Here is a 20163-nt window from a genome sequence, read left to right as displayed (position 1 = left end):
CAGGTTAAATCCACTTCAATCAGTGTAGATGAAGGGGAGGAGACAGGTTAAATCCACTTCAATCAGTGTAGATGAAGGGGAGGAGACAGGTTAAATCCACTTCAATTAGTGTAGATGAAGGGGAGGAGACAGGTTAAATCCACTTCAATTAGTGTAGATGAAGGGGAGGAGACAGGTTAAATCCACTTCAATTAGTGTAGATGAAGGGGAGGAGACAGGTTAAATCCACTTCAATTAGTGTAGATGAAGGGGAGGAGACAGGTTAAATCCACTTCAATTAGTGTAGATGAAGGGGAGGAGACAGGTTAAATCCACTTCAATCAGTGTAGATGAAGGGGAGGAGACAGGTTAAATCCACTCCAATCAGTGTAGATGAAGGGGAGGAGACAGGTTAAATCCACTCCAATCAGTGTAGATGAAGGGGAGGAGACAGGTTAAATCCACTTCAATCAGTGTAGATGAAGGGGAGGAGACAGGTTGAAGAAGCATTTTTCAGCCTTGAGACAATTGAGACATGGATTGTGTATGTGTGTCATTCAGAGGGTGAATGGACAAGACAACATATTTAAGTGCCTTTGAACGGGGTAAGGTAGTAGGTGCCAGGAGTACCGGTTTGTGTCAAGAACTGCAAAGCTGCTGCATTTTTCACAATCAACAGTTTCCTGTGTGTATGAAGAATGATCCACCACCCAAAGGACATCCAGACAACCTGACACAACTGTGGGAAGCATTGGAGTCAACGTCGGCCAGCATCCCTGTGGAACGCTTTAGAGACCTTGTAGAGTCCCATACCCTGACGAATTGAGGCTGTTCTGAGGGCAAAAGGGGGTGCAACTTAATATTAGGAAGGTGTTCCTGATGTTTTGTACACTCAGTGTTCATGGAACGATTCAAAGGCTTATCAAATTCTTCTACTCTGATCTACTTTTCTCTGGATGTTTCATCTGGCTCCACCACGTAGAATAGAAGAGATGTTTCATCTGGCTCCACCACGTAGAATAGAAGGGATGTTTCATCTGGCTCCACCACGTAGAATAGAAGAGATGTTTCATCTGGCTCCACCACGTAGAATAGAAGAGATGTTTCATCTGGCTCCACCACGTAGAATAGAAGAGATGTTTCATCTGGCTCCACCACGTAGAATAGAAGAGATGTTTCATCTGGCTCCACCACGTAGAATAGAAGAGATGTTTCATCTGGCTCCACCACGTAGAATAGAAGAGATGTTTCATCTGGCTCCACCACGTAGAATAGAAGAGATGTTTCATCTGGCTCCACCACATAGAATAGAAGAGATGTTTCATCTGGCTCCACCACGTAGAATAGAAGAGATGTTTCATCTGGCTCCACCACGTAGAATAGAAGAGATGTTTCATCTGGCTCCACCACGTAGAATAGAAGGGATGTTTCATCTGGCTCCACCACATAGAATAGAAGAGATGTTTCATCTGGCTCCACCACGTAGAATAGAAGAGATGTTTCATCTGGCTCCACCACGTAGAATAGAAGGGATGTTTCATCTGGCTCCACCACGTAGAATAGAAGAGATGTTTCATCTGGCTCCACCACGTAGAATAGAAGAGATGTTTCATCTGGCTCCACCACGTAGAATAGAAGGGATGTTTCATCTGGCTCCACCACGTAGAATAGAAGAGATGTTTCATCTGGCTCCACCACATAGAATAGAAGAGATGTTTCATCTGGCTCCACCACGTAGAATAGAAGAGATGTTTCATCTGGCTCCACCACGTAGAATAGAAGAGATGTTTCATCTGGATCCACCACGTAGAATAGAAGAGATGTTTCATCTGGCTCCACCACGTAGAATAGAAGGGATGTTTCATCTGGCTCCACCACGTAGAATAGAAGAGATGTTTCATCTGGCTCCACCACGTAGAATAGAAGGGATGTTTCATCTGGCTCCACCACGTAGAATAGAAGGGATGTTTCATCTGGCTCCACCACGTAGAATAGAAGAGATGTTTCATCTGGCTCCACCACGTAGAATAGAAGAGATGTTTCATCTGGCTCCACCACGTAGAATAGAAGAGATGTTTCATCTGGCTCCACCACGTAGAATAGAAGAGATGTTTCATCTGGCTCCACCACGTAGAATAGAAGAGATGTTTCATCTGGCTCCACCACGTAGAAGAGATGTTTCATCTGGCTCCACCACGTAGAATAGAAGAGATGTTTCATCTGGCTCCACCACGTAGAAGAGATGTTTCATCTGGCTCCACCACGTAGAATAGAAGGGATGTTTCATCTGGCTCCACCACGTAGAATAGAAGAGATGTTTCATCTGGCTCCACCACGTAGAATAGAAGAGATGTTTCATCTGGCTCCACCACGTAGAATAGAAGAGATGTTTCATCTGGCTCCACCACGTAGAATAGAAGGGATGTTTCATCTGGCTCCACCACGTAGAATAGAAGAGATGAAATACAACACAAGATTCACATTTCAATGACAGAGGATAACACACAAATTAAATCAGTTATTTCTGAAGTGGTCCTGAACCTGATGGGGTGTTGTCCCTCCTCTGTCCAGACACCATGGATGGGATGGTGGATGGCATTCGGCAGCTGGCAGTGCCCTCAGAGCTCTGCAGCAGCTTCCTCAGGCTAGCTGAGTCCAACACCAGCCGAGCTGTGGAGACCTGTGGCATCCTCTGTGGCAAACTGGTAAGACCTGACTTTTATACAGCAACAGCTGTACTATAATCATAGTTATTCTATAGCTAAACTTATTGCTGTGGGTGCATGTAGGGCTGGTACGGTGACCGTGTTATGAGTCATGAAGGCAGTCCATGTCTGATTCTGTCTCTCTGTGTCTCTGACTCTCTCTCTGTGGCTCTGACTCTCTCTCTGTGTCTCTGACTCTCTCTCTGTGTCTCTGACTCTCTCTCTGTGTCGCTGACTCTCTCTCTGTGTCGCTGACTCTCTCTCTGTGTCTCTGACTCTCTCTCTGTGTCTCTGACTCTCTCTCTGCGTCTCTGACTCTCTCTGCGTCTCTGACTCTCTCTGCGTCTCTGACTCTCTCTGCGTCTCTGACTCTCTCTCTGCGTCTCTGACTCTCTCTCTGCGTCTCTGACTCTCTCTCTGCGTCTCTGACTCTCTCTCTGCGTCTCTGACTCTCTCTCTGCGTCTCTGACTCTCTCTCTGCGTCTCTGACTCTCTCTCTGCGTCTCTGACTCTCTCTCTGCGTCTCTGACTCTCTCTCTGCGTCTCTGACTCTCTCTGCGTCTCTGACTCTCTCTTTGCGTCTCTGACTCTCTCTTTGCGTCTCTGACTCTCTCTGTGTCTCTGACTCTCTCTGTGACTCTCTCTGTGTCTCTGACTCTCTCTGTGACTCTCTCTCTGTGTCTCTGACTCTCTCTGTGACTCTCTCTCTGTGTCTCTGACTCTCTGACTCTCTCTCTGCGTCTCTGACTCTCTCTCTGCGTCTCTGACTCTCTCTCTGCGTCTCTGACTCTCTCTCTGCGTCTCTGACTCTCTCTCTGTGTCTATGTGTGTCTGATTCTGTGTTTTCCAGCTGAGGAATGCTTTCACAGTGACCCATGTGATCGTGCCGAAACAGAACGGAGGGCCAGACTACTGCGACACGGAGAACGAAGAGGAGCTGTTCCTGATCCAGGACCAGTATGACCTCATCACCCTGGGCTGGATACATGTGAGTTACACCAGAGCCCATATTCATACAACCTCTAGGAGAGCTGATCCAGGACCAGTTTATAACATTTTCCTCTGCAAATTAAGTCTGCTTTATTTTTTGTTTGCTTGTCATGATACTTTTTGTGCAGAAGTTTGTGGACACCCCTCCAAATGAGTGTATTCTGCTAATTCAACCACACCCGTTGCTGACAGATGTATAAAATGGAGCACACAGCCATGCAATCTCCATAGACAAACATTGTCAGTAGAATGGTCCTTACTGAAGAGCTCAGTGACTTTCAACTTGGCACTGTCATAGGATGCCACTTTTCTAACAATTCAGTTGGTTAAATTTCTGCCCTGCTAGAGATGTCCCTGTCAAGTGTAAGCTCTGTTTTTGTGAAGTGGTAATGTCTAGGAGCAACAACGGCTCAGCCACGAAGTGGTAGGCCACACCAGCTCACAGAACAGGACCACCGAGTGCTGAAGAGTGTAAAAATTGTCTGTCCCCGGTTGCAACACTCAATACTGAGTGCCATTCTGCCTCTGGAAGCAACGTCAGCACAAGAACTGTTCGTCGGGAGCTTCATGAAATGGAGCCATGGTTTCCATGGCCGAGCAGCCACACACAAGACTAAGATCACCGTGCCCAATGCCAAGCGTCAGCTGGAGTGGTGTAAAGCTCGCCGCCATTGGAGTCTGGAGCAGTGGAACCACGTTCTCTGGAGGGGTGAATCACGCTTCACCATCTGGCAGCCCGACGGACGAATCTGGGTTTGGCAGATGCCAGGAGAACCCTACCTGCCCCAATGCATAGTGCCAACTGTAAAGTTTGGTGGAGGAGGCATAATGGTGTGGGACTGTTTTTCGTGGTTCAGGCCCCTTAGTTCCAGTGAACGAAAATCTGAACGCTACAGCATACAATGACATTCTAGACGATTCTGTTCTTCCAACTTTCTAGCAACAGATTGGGGAAGGCCCTTTCCTGTTTCAGCATGACAATGTCCTTGAGCACAAAGCGAGGTCCATACAGAAATGGTTTGTTGAGATAGGTGTGGAAGAACATGACTGGCCTGCAAGTACAGTGGAGGCTGTTTTAGCAGCAATGTTCCTACATCTAGTGGAAAGCCTTCCCAGAAGAGTGGAGGCTGTTAGCTTCATTAAATAGTACCAGCAAAGGGGGGACCACCTCCATGTTAATGACTTCCCAGAAGAGTGGAGGCTGTTATAGCAGCAAAGGGGGGACCAACTCCATATTAATGACTTCCCAGAAGAGTGGAGGCTGTTATAGCAGCAAAGGGGGGACCAACTCCATATTAATGACTTAGCAGAAGAGTGGAGGCTGTTATAGCAGCAAAGGGGGGACCAACTCCATATTAATGCCTTCCCAGAAGAGTGGAGGCTGTTATAGCAGCAAAGAGGGGACCAACTCCATATTAATGACTTCCCAGAAGAGTGGAGGCTGTTATAGGGGGGGACCAACTCCATATTAATGACTTCCCAGAAGAGTGGAGGCTGTTATAGCAGCAAAGGGGGGACCAACTCCATATTAATGACTTCCCAGAAGAGTGGAGGCTGTTATAGCAGCAAAGGGGGGACCAACTCCATATTAATGACTTAGCAGAAGAGTGGAGGCTGTTATAGCAGCAAAGGGGGACCAACTCCATATTAATGACTTCCCAGAAGAGTGGAGGCTGTTATAGCAGCAAAGGGGGGACCAACTCCATATTAATGACTTCCCAGAAGAGTGGAGGCTGTTATAGCAGCAAAGGGGGGACCAACTCCATATTAATGACTTAGCAGAAGAGTGGAGGCTGTTATAGCAGCAAAGGGGGGACCAACTCCATATTAATGACTTAGCAGAAGAGTGGAGGCTGTTATAGCAGCAAAGGGGGGACCAACTCCATATTAATGACTTCCCAGAAGAGTGGAGGCTGTTATAGCAGCAAAGGGGGGACCAACTCCATATTAATGACTTAGCAGAAGAGTGGAGGCTGTTATAGCAGCAAAGGGGGACCAACTCCATATTAATGACTTCCCAGAAGAGTGGAGGCTGTTATAGCAGCAAAGGGGGTCCAACTCCATATTAATGACTTAGCAGAAGAGTGGAGGCTGTTATAGCAGCAAAGGGGGACCAACTCTGATTTTGGAATGAGATGTTGGATGAGCAGATGTTTGGTCATAATAATATTAGTAATAATGGTAATACATCTACTGAGATACTGGTATTGTGATAACGTAATCAAATCCAATTCCAAATCAAATTGGTAGCAGATGTTATTGTGGGTGTAGCGAAAGTGTTCCTAGCTCCAACAGTGCAGTAATAACAAGTAGTATCAAACAATGCACACAACTAAAAGTACAAGAGTGGAATGAAGAAATATATAAATATTAGGACGAGCAATACAGTAGTATACAGCATATACATATGAAATTAGTAAAACAGTTTGCAAACATTATTGAAGTGATCAGTGATTTCAGGCAGCAGTCTCTAAGGTGCAGGGTTGAGTACCCGGGTGGTAGCTGCTAGTGATGGCTGTTTAACAGTCTGGTGGCCTTGAGATAGAAGCTGTTTTTCAGTCTTGTTCTCAGCTTTGATGCACCTGTACTGACCTCGCCTTCTGGATGATAGCGGGGTGAACAGGCAGTGGCTCGGGTGGTTGTTGTCCTTGATGATCTTTATGGCCTTCCTGTAACATCGGGTGGTGTAGGTGTCCTGGAGGGCAGGTAGTTTGCCCCCGGTGATGCGTTGTGCAGACCTCACTACCCTCTGGAGTGCCTTACGGTTGTGGGCGGAGCAGTTGCCGTACCAGGCGGTGATACAGCCCGCCAGGATGCTCTCGATTGTGCATCTGTAGAAGTTTGTGAGTGCTTTTGGTAACAAGCCGAATTTCTTCAGCCTCCTGAGGTTGAAGAGGCGCTGCTGCGCCTTCTTCATGATGCTGTCTGTGTGAGTGGACCAATTCAGTTTGTCTGTGATGTGTATGCCGAGGAACTTAAAACTTACAACCCTCTCCACTACTGTTCCATCGATGTGGATAGGGGGGTGTTCCCTCTGCTGTTTCCTGAAGTCCACAATCATCTCCTTAGTTTTGTTGACGTTGAGTGTGAGGTTATTTTCCTGACACCACACTCCGAGGGCCCTCACCTCCTCCCTGTAGGCCGTCTCGTCGTTGTTGGTAATCAAGCCTACCACTGTTGTGTCGTCCGCAAACTTGATGATTGAGTTGGAGGCGTGCGTGGCCACGCAGTCGTGGGTGAACAGGGAGTACAGGAGAGGGCTCAGAACGCACCCTTGTGGGGCCCCAGTGTTGAGGATCAGCGGGGTGGAGATGTTGTTGCCTACCCTCACCACCTGGGTGAACAGGCCGTGGCTCGGATGCCTGAACGTACCACCCTCTGGAGAGCCCTGCAGTTGTGGACGGTACAGTTGCCGTACCAGGTGGTGATACAGCCTGACAGGATGCTCTCAATGATGCATCTAAGTTTGAGGGTCTTCGGTGCCAAGCCGAATTTCTTCAGCCTCCTGATGCGTTGTTGCGACTTCTTCAGCACATTGTCTGTGTCATTTCAGTTTGCCAGTGATGTGTACGCAGAGAAACTTGAAGCTTTTCACTTTCTCCACTGTGGTCCCATCGATGTGGATAGGGGGGTGCTCCCTCTGCTGTCTCCTGAAATCCATGAATAGCTCCTTCGTTTTGTTGTGGGTTATTTTCCTGGCACCACTCATCCTCCCTGTAGGCTGTCTCGTTGTTGTTTGTAATCAGGCCACTTGTGTCATCTGCAAACTTGATGATTGCAGTCACGGTGAACGGAGTACAGGAGGGGGCTGAGCACTCACCCTTGTTGGACCCCTGTGTTGAGGATCAGTGTCGTGGAGGTGTTGTTGCCTACCTTCACCACCTGGGGGGGCTGCTGTCAGGAAGTCCAGGAACCAGTTGCACAGGGAGGGGTTCAGACCCAGGGCCCTGAGCTTAATGATGAGCTTGGAGGGCACTATGGTGTTGAATGCTGAGCTGTAGTCTATAAACAGCATTCTTACATACAGTTGAAGTAGGAAGTTTACATACACCTTGGCCAAATACATTTAAACTCAGTTTTTCACTATTCCTGACATTTAATCTTAGTAAAAATCCCCTGTCTTAGGTCAGTTAGGAACATCACTTTATTTTAAGAATGTGAAATGTCAGAATAATAGTGTAGAGTGCTTTTATTTATTTCATCACATTCCCAGTGGGTCAGAAGTTTCCATACACTCAATTAGTATTTGGTAGCATTGCCTTTAAATTGTTGAACTTGGGTCAAACGTTTCGGGTAGCCTTCCACAAGCTTCCCACAATGAGTTGGGTGAATTTTGGCCCATTCCTCCTGACAGAGCTGGTGTAACTGAGTCAGGTTTGTAGGCCTTCTTGCTCGCACACACCTTTTCAGTTCTGGCCACAAATGTTCTACAGGATTGAGGTCAGGGCTTTGAATTTGTGGTCCTTAAGCCATTTTGCCATAACTTTGGAAGTATGCTTGAGGTCATTGTCCATTTGGAAGACCCATTTGTGACCAATCTTTAACTTCCTGACTGATTTCTTGAGATGTTGCTTCAATATCTCCAAATCATTTTCCTCCCTCATGATGCCATCTATTTTGTGAAGTGCACCAGTCCCTCCTGCAGCAAAGCACCCCCACAACATGATGCTGCCACCCCCGTGCTTCACGGTTGGGATGGTGTTCTTCGTATTGCAAGCTTTCCCCTGTTTCCTCCAAACATAATGATGGTCATTATGGCCAAACGGTTCTATTTTTGTTTCATCAGACCAGAGGACATTTCTCCAAAAAGTACGATCTTTGTCCCCATGTGCAGTTGCAAACCGTAGTCTGGCTTTTTTATGGCGGTTTTGGAGCAGTGGCTTCTTCCTTGCTGAGCGGCCTTTCAGGTTATGTCGATATAGGACTCGTTTTACTGTGCATATAGATACTTTTGTACCTGTTTCCTCCAGCATCTTCACAAGGTCCTTTATTGTTGTTCTGGGATTGATTTGCACTTTTCGAACCAAAGTACGTTCATCTCTAGGAGACAGAACACGTCTCCTTCCTGAGCGGTATGATGGCTGCGTGGTCCCATGGTGTTTATACTTGCGTACTATTGTTTGTACAGATGAACGTGGTACCTTCAGGTGTTTGGAAATTGCCCTCAATGATGAACCAGACTTGTGGAGGTCTACCATTTTTTTTTTCTGAGGCCTTGGCTGATTTCTTTTGATTTTCACATGATGTCAAGCAAAGAGGCACTGAGTTTGAAGGTAGGCCTTGAAATACATCCACAGGTTCAACTCATATTGACTCAAATGACATCAATTAGCCTATCAGAAGCTTCTAAAGCCATGACATAATTTTCTGTACATTTCAAAGCTGTTTAATTAAAGGCACAGTCAACTTAGTGTATGTAAACTTCTGACCCACTGGAATTGTGATACAGTGAATTATAAGTGAAATAATCTGTCTGAAAACAATTGTTGGAAAAATTACTTGTGTCATGCACAAAGTAGATGTCCCAACCGCCTTGCCAAAACTATAGTTTAACACGACATTTGTGGAGTGGTTGAAAAACAAGTTTTAATGACTCACACCTAATTGTGTGTAAACTTCTGACTTCAACTGTACATTTACTGAGATACTGGTATTGGGATAACCCTACCAGAGATGATACATTCTGGTATTGGGATAACCCTACCAGAGATGATACATTCTGGTATTGGGATAACCCTACCAGAGATGATACATTCTGATATTGGGATAACCCTACCAGAGATGATACATTCTGGTATTGGGATAACCCTACCAGAGATGATACATTCTGATATTGGGATAACCCTACCAGAGATGATACATTTACTGAGATACTGAACCCGGGCTTCTCCTCAGTGAGAATTTTCTTCATGCCCAGTGTTTCTTCATGCCCACACACCTTGTTCCTACTATATAATAATATATAATTATAATTATACACTGAACAAAATTATAAATGCAACATGCAACAATTTCAGATTTTACTGAGTTACAGTTGATATGAGGATATTTTTGTTGTTGAATTTTTACCCCTTTTTCTCCCCAATTTCGTTGTTTCCAATTGTTGTGGTAGCTACTATCTTGTCTCATCGCTACAACTCCCGTATGGGCTCGGGAGAGACTAAGGTTGAAAGTCATGCGTCCTCCGATACACAACCCAACCAGCCGCACTGCTTCTTAACACAGCGCGCATCCAACCAGGAAGCCAGCCGCACCAATGTGTCGGAGGGTACACCGTGCACCTGGCCACCTTGGTTAGCGCTCACTGCGCCCGGCCCGCCAGAGGAGTTGCTGGTGCGTGATGAGACAAGGACATCCCTACCGACCAAGCCCTCCCTAACCTGGACGACGCTAGGGCCAATTAGATCCAGAGCATCCCAAACATGCTCAATGGGTGACATGTCTGGTGAATGTGCAGGCCATGGAAGAACTGGGACATTTTCATCTTCCAGGAATTGTGTCCAGATCCTTGCGACATGGGGCTGTGTATTATCATGCTGAACCATGAGGTGATGGAGGCGGATGAATGGCACAACAATGGGCCTCAGGATCTTGTCACGGTATCTCTGTGCATTCAAATTGGCATTGCTAGAATGCAGTTGTGTTCGTTGTCCGTAGCTTATGCCTGCCCATACTGTAACCCCACCATGGGGCACTCTGTTCACAACGCTGACATCAGCAAACTGCTCGCCCACACACAAACTCTGGCGGACATTCCTGTAGTCAGTATGCCAATTGCAAGCTTCCTCAAAACATCTGTGGCGTTGTGTGACAAAACTGCACATTTTACACAACAGGCCTTTTATTGACCCCAGCAGAAGGTGCACCTGTGTAATGATCATGCTGTTTAATCAGCTTCTTGATATTCCACACCTGTCAGGTGGATGGATTATCATGGAGAAATGTTCAGTAACAAGGATAATATAATAATAATATATGCCATTTAGCAGACGCTTTTATCCAAAGCGACTTACAGTCATGTGTGCATACATTCTACGTATGGGTGGTCCCGGGAATCGAACCCACTACCCTGGCGTTACAAGCGCCATGCTCTACCAACTGAGCTACAAACATTTGTTAGATATAAGATTTTTGCATGAATGGAACATTTCTGGGATCATTTATTTCAGTTCATGGGACCAACACCTTATATTTTTGTTCAATATATATGTTTGCATTGTTTCAGACCCACCCCACCCAGACAGCCTTCCTGTCCAGTGTCGATCTCCACACACACTGTTCCTACCAGCTCATGATGCCGGAGGCTATCGCTATTGTCTGCTCACCCAGGTTCAACGAGTGAGTATAGACGCACTGCCTTTATCATGTGTTATAACCTTTATCATGTGTTATAGCCTTTATCATGTGTTATAGCCTTTATCATGTCATGTGTTATAACGAATTAGTGTAGACACGCTGCCTTTATCATGTGTTATAACCTTTATCATGTCATGTGTTATAACGAATTAGTGTAGACACGCTGCCTTTATCATGTGTTATAACCTTTATCATGTGTTATAACCTTTATCATGTGTTATAACCTTTATCATGTGTTATAACCTTTTTCATGTCATGTGTTATAACGAATTAGTGTAGACACGCTGCCTTTATCATGTGTTATAACCTTTATCATGTGTTATAACCTTTATCATGTGTTATAACCTTTATCATGTGTTATAACCTTTATCATGTGTTATAACCTTTATCATGTGTTATAACCTTTATCATGTGTTATAACCTTTATCATGTGTTATAACCTTTATCATGTCATGTGTTATAACGAATTAGTGTAGACACGCTGCCTTTATCATGTGTTATAACCTTTATCATGTGTTATAACCTTTATCATGTGTTATAACCTTTATCATGTGTTATAACCTTTATCATGTGTTATAACCTTTATCATGTCATGTGTTATAACGAGTGAGTGTAGACACACTGCCTTTATCAGGTCATGTGTTGTATGCTGTTTTAAACTTGAAAATAAAAGAGCCGCACACTCTAGGAGCTCAGATGCAAAAATGTAATTACCAATGTTTCGACAGTCAAGCCGTCTTCATCAGGGTATAATCACAAACACTACGGGATGACTTGTTTATATAGTATCAAAAGACACAGGTGTCTGTAATCATGGCCAGGAGTGGCCTCATATCATTGGTTAATTATCAAATATTAAAATGTCATACAAAGAACAGCATACAAACAGCAAATGGAGAGCATACGATCATAGATTCATTTAACTACACAAGCTTACAAACAATTACAAAGTCACAATAATCACAAGAATGTCTTCAGATCAAAATCTACGTTGAGACCGAAGGGCGCAAGGGCCTTTAAGTTAAAGATCCAGGCAGCCTCTCGTTTTAACAATAAATTATCTGAGTTACCCCCCCTCTCCTTGGGAGGGTGACATGTTCGATGCCAACGTAACGCAGAGACCAAATCGAGTGGCCTGCTTCCAAGAAGTGGGCCGCAACTGGGTAAGTCAAGTTTTTACACCCATTGGTGCTACGATGCTCCGAGATACGTACTTTTAATTCACACTTTGTTTTACCCACATCATTTTTTACCACAAGGACAAGTTATAAAATAAATAACTGCCTTAGTGGAGCACGTAATAACACCTTTGATTGGGATCTGTTTCCCTGTTTCGGGGTGTTTGAAGGATCTACATTTATAAGTGCTATTGCATTGAGCCCAGCCGTTACATTTTTAGTTTCCATCCAGTAGGGGCGCAAATAGACGTTGTTCAGGAATATCTTGGGAATTGTTCACAAACATTGGCACATTCTAAAATCCGACGATAGTCTCGGTAATGTGTTTTCGGGAACTTCCCTTGGTCGTATTCTCGCGGGGGCAGAAATCTCAGAGAAATCTCAATTGGTAAACTCTGATTTACCACCCCAAGATATTCCTGAACAACGTCTATTTGCGCCCCTACTGGATGGAAACTAAAAATGTCATCCCGTAGTGTTTGTGATTATACCCTGATGAAGACGGCTTAACTGTCGAAACATTGGTAATTACATTTTTGCATCTGAGCTCAGAGTGTGCGGCTCTCCTTTAAGTTCTAGTTTTCTACTCCGCTAGCCAGCACCTGGCCTAAATAGGTGTCTCCTTTATGTTCTAGTTTTCTAGCCTTTCTTTTTCTTCTCGGATGCTGTATTAAAGCCACAGTCTGTAATTCACAGTTCAGCCCAATAATGTGTATGTTGTTATTATAGGACGGGCTACTTCTGACTAACAGACTGTGTGTTTATAGGACGGGCTACTTCTGACTAACAGACAGTGTGTTTATAGGACGGGCTACTTCTGATTAACAGACTGTGTGTTTATAGGACGGGCTACTTCTGATTAACAGACTGTGTGTTTATAGGACGGGCTACTTCTGACTAACAGACTGTGTGTTTATAGGACGGGCTACTTCTGACTAACAGACTGTGTGTTTATAGGACGGGCTACTTCTGACTAACAGACTGTGTGTTTATAGGACGGGCTACTTCTGACTAACAGACTGTGTGTTTATAGGACGGGCTACTTCTGACTAACAGACTGTGTGTTTATAGGACGGGCTACTTCTGACTAACAGACAGTGTGTTTATAGGACGGGCTACTTCTGATTAACAGACTGTGTGTTTATAGGACGGGCTACTTCTGATTAACAGACTGTGTGTTTATAGGACGGGCTACTTCTGACTAACAGACTGTGTGTTTATAGGACGGGCTACTTCAGGATAACAGACTGTGTGTGTTTATAGGACGGGCTACTTCTGACTAACAGACTGTGTTTATAGGACGGGCAACTTCTGACTAACAGACTGTGTGTGTTTATAGGACGGGCTACTTCAGACTAACAGACTGTGTGTTTATAGGACGGGCTACTTCAGGATAACAGACTGTGTGTTTATAGGACGGGCTACTTCTGACTAACAGACTGTGTGTTTATAGGACGGGCTACTTCAGGATAACAGACTGTGTGTGTTTATAGGACGGGCTACTTCTGACTAACAGACTGTGTTTATAGGATGGGCAACTTCTGACTAACAGACTGTGTGTGTTTATAGGACGGGCTACTTCAGGATAACAGACTGTGTTTATAGGACGGGCTACTTCTGACTAACAGACTGTGTTTATAGGACGGGCTACTTCTGACTAACAGACTGTGTTTATAGGACGGGCAACTTCTGACTAACAGACTGTGTGTGTTTATAGGACGGGCTACTTCAGACTAACAGACTGTGTGTGTTTATAGGACGGGCTACTTCTGACTAACAGACTGTGTGTGTTTATAGGACGGGCTACTTCAGACTAACAGACTGTGTGTGTTTATAGGACGGGCTACTTCAGGATAACAGACTGTGTGTGTTTATAGGACGGGCTACTTCAGGATAACAGACTGTGTGTTTATAGGACGGGCTACTTCTGACTAACAGACTGTGTGTGTTTATAGGACGGGCTACTTCTGACTAACAGACTGTGTGTGTTTATAGGACGGGCTACTTCTGACTAACAGACTGTGTGTGTTTATAGGACGGGCTACTTCAGGATAACAGACTGTGTGTGTTTATAGGACGGGCTACTTCAGACTAACAGACTGTGTGTGTTTATAGGACGGGCTACTTCAGGATAACAGACTGTGTGTGTGTTTATAGGACGGGCTACTTCTGACTAACAGACTGTGTGTGTTTATAGGACGGGCTACTTCAGGATAACAGACTGTGTGTTTATAGGACGGGCTACTTCTGACTAACAGAATGTGTGTGTTTATAGGACGGGCTACTTCAGACTGTGTGTGTTTATAGGACGGGCTACTTCTGACTAACAGAATGTGTGTGTTTATAGGACGGGCTACTTCTGACTAACAGACTGTGTGTTTATAGGACGGGCTACTTCAGACTAACAGACTGTGTGTTTATAGGACGGGCTACTTCAGGATAACAGACTGTGTGTGTTTATAGGACGGGCTACTTCTGACTAACAGACTGTGTGTTTATAGGATGGGCTACTTCTGACTAACAGACTGTGTGTTTATAGGACGGGCTACTTCTGACTAACAGACTGTGTGTGTTTATAGGACGGGCTACTTCAGGATAACAGACTGTGTGTTTATAGGACGGGCTACTTCTGACTAACAGACTGTGTGTGTTTATAGGACGGGCTACTTCTGACTAACAGACTGTGTGTGTTTATAGGACGGGCTACTTCAGACTAACAGACTGTGTGTTTATAGGACGGGCTACTTCTGACTAACAGACTGTGTGTTTATAGGACGGGCTACTTCAGACTAACAGACTGTGTGTTTATAGGACGGGCTACTTCAGGATAACAGACTGTGTGTTTATAGGACGGGCTACTTCTGACTAACAGACTGTGTGTTTATAGGACGGGCTACTTCTGACTAACAGACTGTGTGTGTTTATAGGACGGGCTACTTCAGACTAACAGACTGTGTGTGTTTATAGGACGGGCTACTTCAGACTAACAGACTGTGTGTTTATAGGACGGGCTACTTCTGACTAACAGACTGTGTGTTTATAGGACGGGCTACTTCAGACTAACAGACTGTGTGTGTTTATAGGACGGGCTACTTCAGGATAACAGACTGTGTGTGTGTTTATAGGACGGGCTACTTCTGACTAACAGACTGTGTGTGTTTATAGGACGGGCTACTTCAGGATAACAGACTGTGTGTTTATAGGACGGGCTACTTCTGACTAACAGAATGTGTGTGTTTATAGGACGGGCTACTTCAGACTGTGTGTGTTTATAGGACGGGCTACTTCTGACTAACAGAATGTGTGTGTTTATAGGACGGGCTACTTCTGACTAACAGACTGTGTGTTTATAGGACGGGCTACTTCAGGATAACAGACTGTGTTTATAGGATGGGCTACTTCTGACTAACAGACTGTGTGTGTGTTTATAGGACGGGCTACTTCTGACTAACAGACTGTGTGTGTTTACAGGACGGGCTACTTCTGACTAACAGACTGTGTGTGTTTACAGGACGGGCTACTTCTGACTAACAGACTGTGTGTGTTTATAGGACGGGCTACTTCTGACTAACAGAATGTGTGTGTTTATAGGACGGGCTACTTCTGACTAACAGACTGTGTGTTTATAGGACGGGCTACTTCAGGATAACAGACTGTGTGTTTATAGGACGAGCTACTTCTGACTAACAGACTGTGTGTGTTTATAGGACGGGCTACTTCTGACTAACAGACTGTGTTTATAGGACGGGCTACTTCTGACTAACAGACTGTGTGTGTTTATAGGACGGGCTACTTCTGACTAACAGACTGTGTGTTTATAGGACGGGCTACTTCTGACTAACAGACTGTGTGTGTTTATAGGACGGGCTACTTCAGACTAACAGACTGTGTGTTTATAGGACGGGCTACTTCTGACTAACAGACTGTGTGTTTATAGGATGGGCTACTTCTGACTAACAGACTGTGTGTGTTTACAGGACGGGCTACTTCTGACTAACAGACTGTGTGTGTTTATAGGACGGGCTACTTCTGACTAACAGAATGTGTGTGTTTATAGGACGGGCTACTTCTGACTAACAGACTGTGTGTGTTTATAGGACGGGCTACTTCTGACTAACAGACTGTGTGTTTATAGGACGAGCTACTTCAGGATAACAGACTGTGTGTGTTTATAGGACGGGCTACTTCTGACTAACAGACTGTGTTTATAGGACGGGCTACTTCTGACTAACAGACTGTGTGTGTTTATAGGACGGGCTACTTCTGACTAACAGACTGTGTGTTTATAGGACGGGCTACTTCTGACTAACAGACTGTGTGTGTTTATAGGACGGGCTACTTCAGACTAACAGACTGTGTGTTTATAGGACGGGCTACTTCTGACTAACAGACTGTGTGTTTATAGGATGGGCTACTTCTGACTAACAGACTGTGTGTGTTTATAGGACGGGCTACTTCAGACTAACAGACTGTGTGTTTATAAGACGGGCTACTTCTGACTAACAGACTGTGTGTGTTTATAGGACGGGCTACTTCAGACTAACAGACTGTGTGTTTATAGGACGGGCTACTTCTGACTAACAGACTGTGTGTTTATAGGACGGGCTACTTCAGACTAACAGACTGTGTGTTTATAGGACGGGCTACTTCAGGATAACAGACTGTGTGTGTTTATAGGACGGGCTACTTCTGACTAACAGACTGTGTGTTTATAGGACGGGCTACTTCAGACTAACAGACTGTGTGTTTATAGGACGGGCTACTTCAGGATAACAGACTGTGTGTGTTTATAGGACGGGCTACTTCTGACTAACAGACTGTGTGTTTATAGGACGGGCTACTTCAGGATAACAGACCGTGGGATGGATGAGATCTCAACGTGTAAACAGAAAGGTTTCCACCCTCACAGCAAAGACCCTCCTCTCTTCACTGTGAGTCCACCTCTTTTCCCTATCCCCTTTGTAGTGCACTACCTTTGCAGCTGCCTGAACCCTATATAGGGAGTAGGGTTCTGTTCAGAAACGCATCAACACAATCCTCTGTGTTCACCTCCAGGGAGCAGGACACATCACCGTCACCGAGGACAGAGTCACCATGTTGGACCTGCGGTGATCTCTGGACTGGGGATCTACACACCAAACGCTGGCTGGCTGGCTGACTGACTGTATTTGTTTATTAGGATCCCTATTTAGCTTTTTAAGAAGCAGCTGAAAGTTGACTGGCTGATCTGCCTGGCCAGCTGACATCTGGCTGAATTTGGGGTTGCATAATTCTGGTAATTTTCTTTAAGTTGTTGTAAAATGACCAGGGTTCCATGAATCTTGGTTGGAGATTTTCCCGGATTTCCAGGAATATTCCAACCAGGATTTTTGGATAATCCTGGAATTTGGAGAAAGACTGTTAAAAGACAGAGACATCTTACTTCTAAACCCATTGTTCTACCCATCACTACAGACAGTGGGAATGGTTCATTTAAGGGACCTCCTGCTCTCACTGTCCTCCGTTGAACTAAAGCAGACCGCTTCTCGTTGGGGGAAGGACAACTCTCCTGGGTCCACTCCCACTTTTCTGTCTTAGTCTTTATTTCAAAACAGAGTTTTATTCCAGAGGTGACTATCACTCCATAAAGCTCTGCTAGGCTTGCTGCCAACAGTCCGTTTATGATTTCATATCCTTTTAGAAGGTTTTCTGCTTTTTTTTTGCTCAGAGCTTACCTGTCTCAGACTGGCTACCTGTCTCACAGACTGGCTACCTGTCTCACAGACTGGCTACCTGTCTCACAGACTGGCTACCTGTCTCACAGACTGGCTACCTGTCTCACAGACTGGCTACCTGTCTCACAGACTGGCTACCTGTCTCACAGACTGGCTACCTGTCTCACAGACTGGCTACCTGTCTCACAGACTGGCTACCTGTCTCACAGACTGGCTACCTGTCTCACAGACTGGCTACCTGTCTCACAGACTGGCTACCTGTCTCAGACTGGCTACCTGTCTCAGACTGGCTACCTGTCTCAGACTGGCTACCTGTCTCAGACTGGCTACTTGTCTCAGACTGGCTACCTGTCTCACAGACTGGCTACCTGTCAGACTGGCTACCTGTCTCACAGACTGGCTACCTGTCACAGACTGGCTACCTGTCTCACAGACTGGCTACCTGTCTCACAGACTGGCTACCTGTCTCACAGACTGGCTACCTGTCTCACAGACTGGCTACCTGTCTCACAGACTGGCTACCTGTCTCAGACTGGCTACCTGTCTCAGACTGGCTACCTGTCTCACAGACTGGCTACCTGTCTCACAGACTGGCTACCTGTCTCAGACTGGCTACCTGTCTCAGACTGGCTACCTGTCTCAGACTGGCTACCTGTCTCAGACTGGCTACCTGTCTCAGACTGGCTACCTGTCTCAGACTGGCTACCTGTCTCAGACTGGCTACCTGTCTCAGACTGGCTACCTGTCTCAGACTGGCTACCTGTCTCAGACTGGCTACCTGTCTCAGACTGGCTACCTGTCTCACAGACTGGCTACCTGTCTCACAGACTGGCTACCTGTCTCACAGACTGGCTACCTGTCTCTCAGACTGGCTACCTGTCTCTCAGACTGGCTACCTGTCTCTCAGACTGGCTACCTGTCTCTCAGACTGGCTACCTGTCTCTCAGACTGGCTACCTGTCTCTCAGGCTGGCTACCTGTCTCTCTGGCTGGCTGGCTACCTGTCTCTCTGGCTGGCTACCTACCTGTCTCTCTGGCTGGCTACCTACCTGTCTCTCTGGCTGGCTACCTACCTGTCTCTCTGGCTGGCTACCTACCTGTCTCTCTGGCTGGCTACCTACCTGTCTCTCTGGCTGGCTACCTACCTGTCTCTCTGGCTGGCTACCTACCTGTCTCTCTGGCTGGCTACCTACCTGTCTCTCAGGCTGGCTGGCTACATGTCTCTCAGGCTGGCTGGCTACCTACCTGTCTCTCAGGCTGGCTGGCTACCTACCTGTCTCTCAGGCTGGCTGGCTACCTACCTGTCTCTCAGGCTGGCTGGCTCAGATCTGGCTCAGATCAGAGAGGATCTATAGGCAATGTGAGAAGATTTTTCCTACAAAACTGTCTCATGTGTTGCACAGGAGGTGGCTGAGGGGAGGAGCTGAATAAATGATTCAAACACATGTTTTCCGTTTCATTCATTTATTATGAGCTGTCCTCCCCTCACCAGCCTCCGGGGGTGTATATGGTCTGACAGGGCCTGCAGACCTAACAGTCTAACCTAAGGAAAATGCCAAGGAGAACTGAGACGGTGACGTCGTACGTCTCTTGATTTTCTCCCAGTTTGTGTCATAATAAGATGACTTAACAGCTGCACTCTCATGGACAACAGATAGAAATACAACGAGAGGCATGCCTTTTCAGTACCATCTATTTTATCTGGATCTTCCACAAGGACGAGGGGGATGTCGCCCCCTAGATGCTGATCTTGGATTTGGCAGTTTCCCCACGAATGGTTAATGTTCTGTTTGGGGAGGCTGATTCCAGACCTGTAGCCCGGAGTGTTCCACAACGTTGTGTGTTTGAACACAGCATCCATCTCGTGCTTATTAAAGGAACCTGTATACTTTGTGTCTGTTTAGACGGCAGTTGAAGACATGGGTGAAAAGGCAGTTTGAATGCGTATAACTGTTGGACTAATGCTGTGTGATTAATAACTATTATCTGTGTGTTCATACTTCTCTCTGTCCTATTAATGACTTGTCAGGCTGCTGGTTCTCAATGTGTTCAGCTGTAATTAAATGGCTAAGTGAGGTTCCAGTATATCCACTAGGGGGAGACAAATAATAGACAATGTTTTGAGGTTTGTTCTCTGTCCACCCCTTCTCTCTTCAAAGGGCTTTATTGGTATGGGAAACATATGTTAACATTGCCAAAGCAAGTGAAATAGATTGTAAACAGAAGTGAAATGAACAATACA

The 20163-nt window shown here is 45.6% G+C and overlaps 1 protein-coding gene across 13 annotated transcripts in view; it reads left to right on the top strand.

Moving 5' to 3' along the window:
* The window catches only part of LOC118379946 (STAM-binding protein-like A), a 35794-nt gene extending 17561 nt beyond the window's left edge, over positions 1 to 18233 (top strand). For 2 of the 13 annotated variants that reach the window (XM_052460784.1, XM_052460783.1), the window contains exons 7-11: positions 2551 to 2684; positions 3535 to 3672; positions 10900 to 11012; positions 17040 to 17139; positions 17264 to 18233. In XM_052460784.1, the coding sequence (XP_052316744.1) occupies positions 2551 to 2684; positions 3535 to 3672; positions 10900 to 11012; positions 17040 to 17139; positions 17264 to 17320 (542 nt within the window). In that variant the 3' untranslated portion in view covers positions 17321 to 18233. Of the gene's footprint in view, positions 1 to 2550; positions 2685 to 3534; positions 3673 to 10899; positions 11013 to 13431; positions 13481 to 13661; positions 13711 to 14085; positions 14159 to 14631; positions 14687 to 14787; positions 14882 to 14905; positions 14973 to 15019; positions 15109 to 15837; positions 15911 to 16537; positions 16611 to 16845; positions 16895 to 16961; positions 17011 to 17039; positions 17140 to 17263 lie in introns of those variants that run through there. The other 11 variants (XM_052460792.1, XM_052460793.1, XM_052460789.1 and 8 more) reach the window with 11 other exon arrangements.
* The last annotated feature ends 1930 nt before the right edge of the window (positions 18234 to 20163 follow it).

Source organism: Oncorhynchus keta, chromosome 14 (genome assembly GCF_023373465.1).
Source record: "Oncorhynchus keta strain PuntledgeMale-10-30-2019 chromosome 14, Oket_V2, whole genome shotgun sequence".
NCBI classification, from domain to species: Eukaryota; Metazoa; Chordata; class Actinopteri; order Salmoniformes; family Salmonidae; genus Oncorhynchus; species Oncorhynchus keta.
Note: the sequence above shows the minus strand (reverse complement) of the source record. Positions and strands in the feature narration are given on the sequence as shown.